The sequence below is a fragment of the Gekko japonicus genome, unplaced genomic scaffold (assembly GCF_001447785.1).
Source record: "Gekko japonicus isolate JY-2015 unplaced genomic scaffold, Gekko_japonicus_V1.1 scaffold2711, whole genome shotgun sequence".
In the NCBI taxonomy this organism is placed as follows: domain Eukaryota; kingdom Metazoa; phylum Chordata; class Lepidosauria; order Squamata; family Gekkonidae; genus Gekko; species Gekko japonicus.
The window spans coordinates 199176-202688 of NW_015166503.1; the positions used below are offsets into that span (position 1 = coordinate 199176).

The 3513-nt window shown below is 49.5% G+C and overlaps 1 protein-coding gene across 1 annotated transcript in view; it reads right to left on the minus strand.

Moving 5' to 3' along the window:
• PRKCSH (protein kinase C substrate 80K-H) overlaps positions 1-3513 on the minus strand; it is a 43499-nt gene that overhangs the window by 20972 nt on the left and 19014 nt on the right. Inside the window, exon 10 of the mRNA XM_015412227.1 lies at positions 156-323. Within this exon, the coding sequence (XP_015267713.1) occupies positions 156-323 (168 nt within the window). The remainder of the gene's footprint in view (positions 1-155; positions 324-3513) is intronic.

The following is a 3513-nucleotide window of genomic DNA, read 5'->3' on the forward strand; positions in this document are numbered from 1 at the left end:
CCTGATCCAACATTGGCGTCTCTTATGTTCTTAGCAGCTGCAAGTGGAGGAGCGGGGAATCAAACCTGGTTGTCCCAAATTGGAGTCCGTGCACTTAACCACTAAGTATCAGCGTCCTACTTATTTTTTTGCAGACTAACTCCCATGCTCAATACCTTTGCCTCCTCATCCATGCCGTCTTCATCCGCTTCCTCCTCTCCCTCTCCCTCGTCTTCGTCATCATAGTCATCTTCCGCGGACAGCTGGTCCAGGTGAGGGTCAGGCTGGGGGACCGGGTCCTCTTCCATGGGGGTCTTTGGCAGAGGCTGGGCGTCAGCCAAACTCTGGAGGGGAAAGACTGTGCTTAGCCCAGAGGTCCCCGGCACCTTTCGAATACCAACACAAGCCACAGGCCGCAACTACAAAATGGCCTCCTCAGGAGGCGGAGCCAAAAGGTCAGGTTTATGCGCAACACTAACAGTTACTCCAGAATATTTCGGGTACAAACTCTGTTTAACAGAATGCCTTTCAAAACGAACAAATTGTTCAAAAATATTTTTAAAACTGCTAGCCCAAACTGCTGGAAGGACTTTAGAATGAAAGGAACCCCCTACCATATCTGGTGAGATTGCCCAGTTATTCAGGTCTTTTGGAGGGAAATTTATGAGATTTTAAAAATGGTTAAGGATCCCTTTCCTTATAAAGTGTTGCTGTTTGATATTTGGCACGACTGTACGCTGACAAAAGAATATATAACATTGATTTCAATATTGTTGGCAGCAGCAAGGATATTAATAGCTAAACACTGGAAATTGGATACACCACCTACGAAGATCATAGAATGGTAGAGTTGGAAGGGATCTTGCAGGTCATCTAGTCCAACCCCCTGCACTCTGCAGGAGCATAGCAACGGTATAATAAAATATGGGAGATGTATGTAATGTGTAGAATAACAAACAATTCCTTCTTTGAGGGAAACGTCATAAATATGTGGAAAGCTAGTCAGGAAGAGGGGTGGAATATGGTGGCAGAATATCTCAGGTGCAACAATATTACCCCAAACAGAAAGGACTATGACCTGTTTTTGAATTAACTGAGTTAAAAGGAATTGTTACTTCCCCTTTGCTTCTCTCCGAGCATATACAAGTTCTCAATTTTAACTTCTCAATTTTAAGTTCTTATATTATGTGTATTAGAGTATTGTATATTTTGTTCTGATCAATTTTTTTAAAATTAAAAAATATTTTCTTGCATACACACACACACACAGCACCGCAGTGAAGATCCTTATGCTGCGATGACCACTGCTGAGGAAGAAACTTTCAAGATACCTGCGCAGTCCATTCAGTCTTCAGTGACCAATCAGAAGCCCTGCAGGGTAGAAGCCCCGCCTGGCCCCGCCCACTTCCTAAGAACACCTGGGGGGGGCGCCAGGGAAGGTGCTGGCGAGCCCTCTAGTGCGCCTGGGCCCACCACTCTCGGGACCCTTCCCTTAGCCCAACCCCGGCCTCATCGCTGCGTTCAGCCTGCAGGCTCAGCCATGCGGCTTTGAAAAACTGAGGTACCAGAAAAAGGAACACGATGGAAGTCCCTTTGGGAAATCCCTAGATCAGCTGAACGGCGTTTCCAGTCGATACTTCACAGAAGGATGAAGGGCCCAGTCTCCCCCCATAAGCAGGAGGGGACCAGTGTTCCCTCTAAACTGAGTCAGTGTGAGCTAGCTCAGTTTTCTAGCCTTTGGCTCAAACTTCCAGAGCAAACTAAGTCATGCAGCGGTCAAATCGCTTCCTCATGACTTTAATGCCAGGAGCTCACAAGACTCCGCAACTTAGAGGGAGCATCGGAGGGGATCAGTGTCCCCTCTAAGCTGAATTAGAGTGAGATAGCTCACAGTTTTTTAGCCTCTGGCTCACACATTTCCTCCGGAAGCGGCTCTAAACCTACATCCTGAACAGCTTTGCCAAAGGCACTGCCCAGTCTACGCTTCCTATTTATAGTCTTTCTCGCTAACCAACTCAGCTATGTATTGGTACAATACAAAACGGGCAATGAAAACCACATAGTTTTAAATATATGTATCACCTAGTTTAATTAAAAACGTACATACAACCCATATTACTGCAATGTGCTCTACACGGGGCTGCCCTTGACGACTCTCCAGAAGTTGCAAGTGGCTCAGGCTGCCACAGCCAGAATGCTGAGGGGAGCAGGTCACAGGGACTGTATCACTCCAGTCCTGTTCCATCTACAGTTGCTCCCAACTTGTTTTGATGGCCACAGGAATAAACAGCTTTAAAAGGGGATTCGAAAGATTCATGGAGGATAAGTCTATCAGTGGCTCCTGGCCATGCTGACTGAGGGGAACCTCCCCATTCAGAGGCAGTAAACCTCTGAATCCTTCTCGCTAACCAACTCAGCTATGTATTGGTACAATACAAAATGGGCAATGAAAACCACATAGTTTTAAAAATATGTATCACCTAGTTTAATTAAAAACATACATATAACCCATATTACTGCAATGTGCTCTACACAGGGCTGCCCTTGACGACTCTCCAGAAGTTGCAAGTGGTTCAGGCTGCCACAGCCAGAATGCTGACGGGAGCAGGTCACAGGGACCGTATCACTCCAGTCTTGTTCCATCTACAGTTGCTCCCAATTTGTTTTGATGGCCACAGGAATAAACAGCTTTAAAAGGGGATTCGAAAGATTCATGGAGGATAAGTCTATCAGTGGCTCCTGGCCATGGTGACTGAGGGGAACCTCCCCATTCAGAGGCAGTAAACCTCTGAATCCCAGAGCCAGGAGGCAACATCAGGGGAAGGCCTCGGCCTCTGTGCCCTCTTCCTGGCCCTCCAGAGGAACTGGGCAGCCACTGTGTGAAACAGGATGCTGGACTAGATGGACCTTCATTGGCCTGACCCAGCAGGGCTCTTCTGAGGTTCTTATCAGGGGAAGGCCTCGGCCTCTCTGCCCTGTTGCTGGCCCTCCAGAGGAACTGGGCAGCCACTGTGTGAAACAGGATGCTGGACTAGATGGACCTTCATTGGCCTGACCCAGCAGGGCCCTTCTGAGGTTCTTATCAGGGGAAGACCTCAGCCTCTCTGCCCTGTTACTGGCCCTCCAGAGGAACTGGTTGAGGCCCCTGTGTGAGACGGGAGGCTGGACTACAGGGACCCTCCCTGGTCTGACCCAGCAGGGCTCTCCTGGTGTCCTTATCAGGGGAAGGCCTCGGCCTCTCTGCCCTGTTGCTGGCCCTCCAGAGGAACTGGCTGGCCCCTGTGTGAGATGGGAGGCTGGACTAGATGGACCCTCCCTGGTCTGACCCAGCAGGGCTCTTCTGATGCTCTTATCAGGGGAAGGACTCAGCCTCTCTGCCCTGTTGCTGGCCCTCCAGAGGGACTGGCTGGTCCCTGTGTGAGACGGGAGGCTGGACTAGATGGACCCTCCCTGGTCTGACCCAGCAGGGCTCTTCTGATGCTCTTATCAGGGGAAGGACTCAGCCTCTCTGCCCTGTTGCTGGCCCTCCAGAGG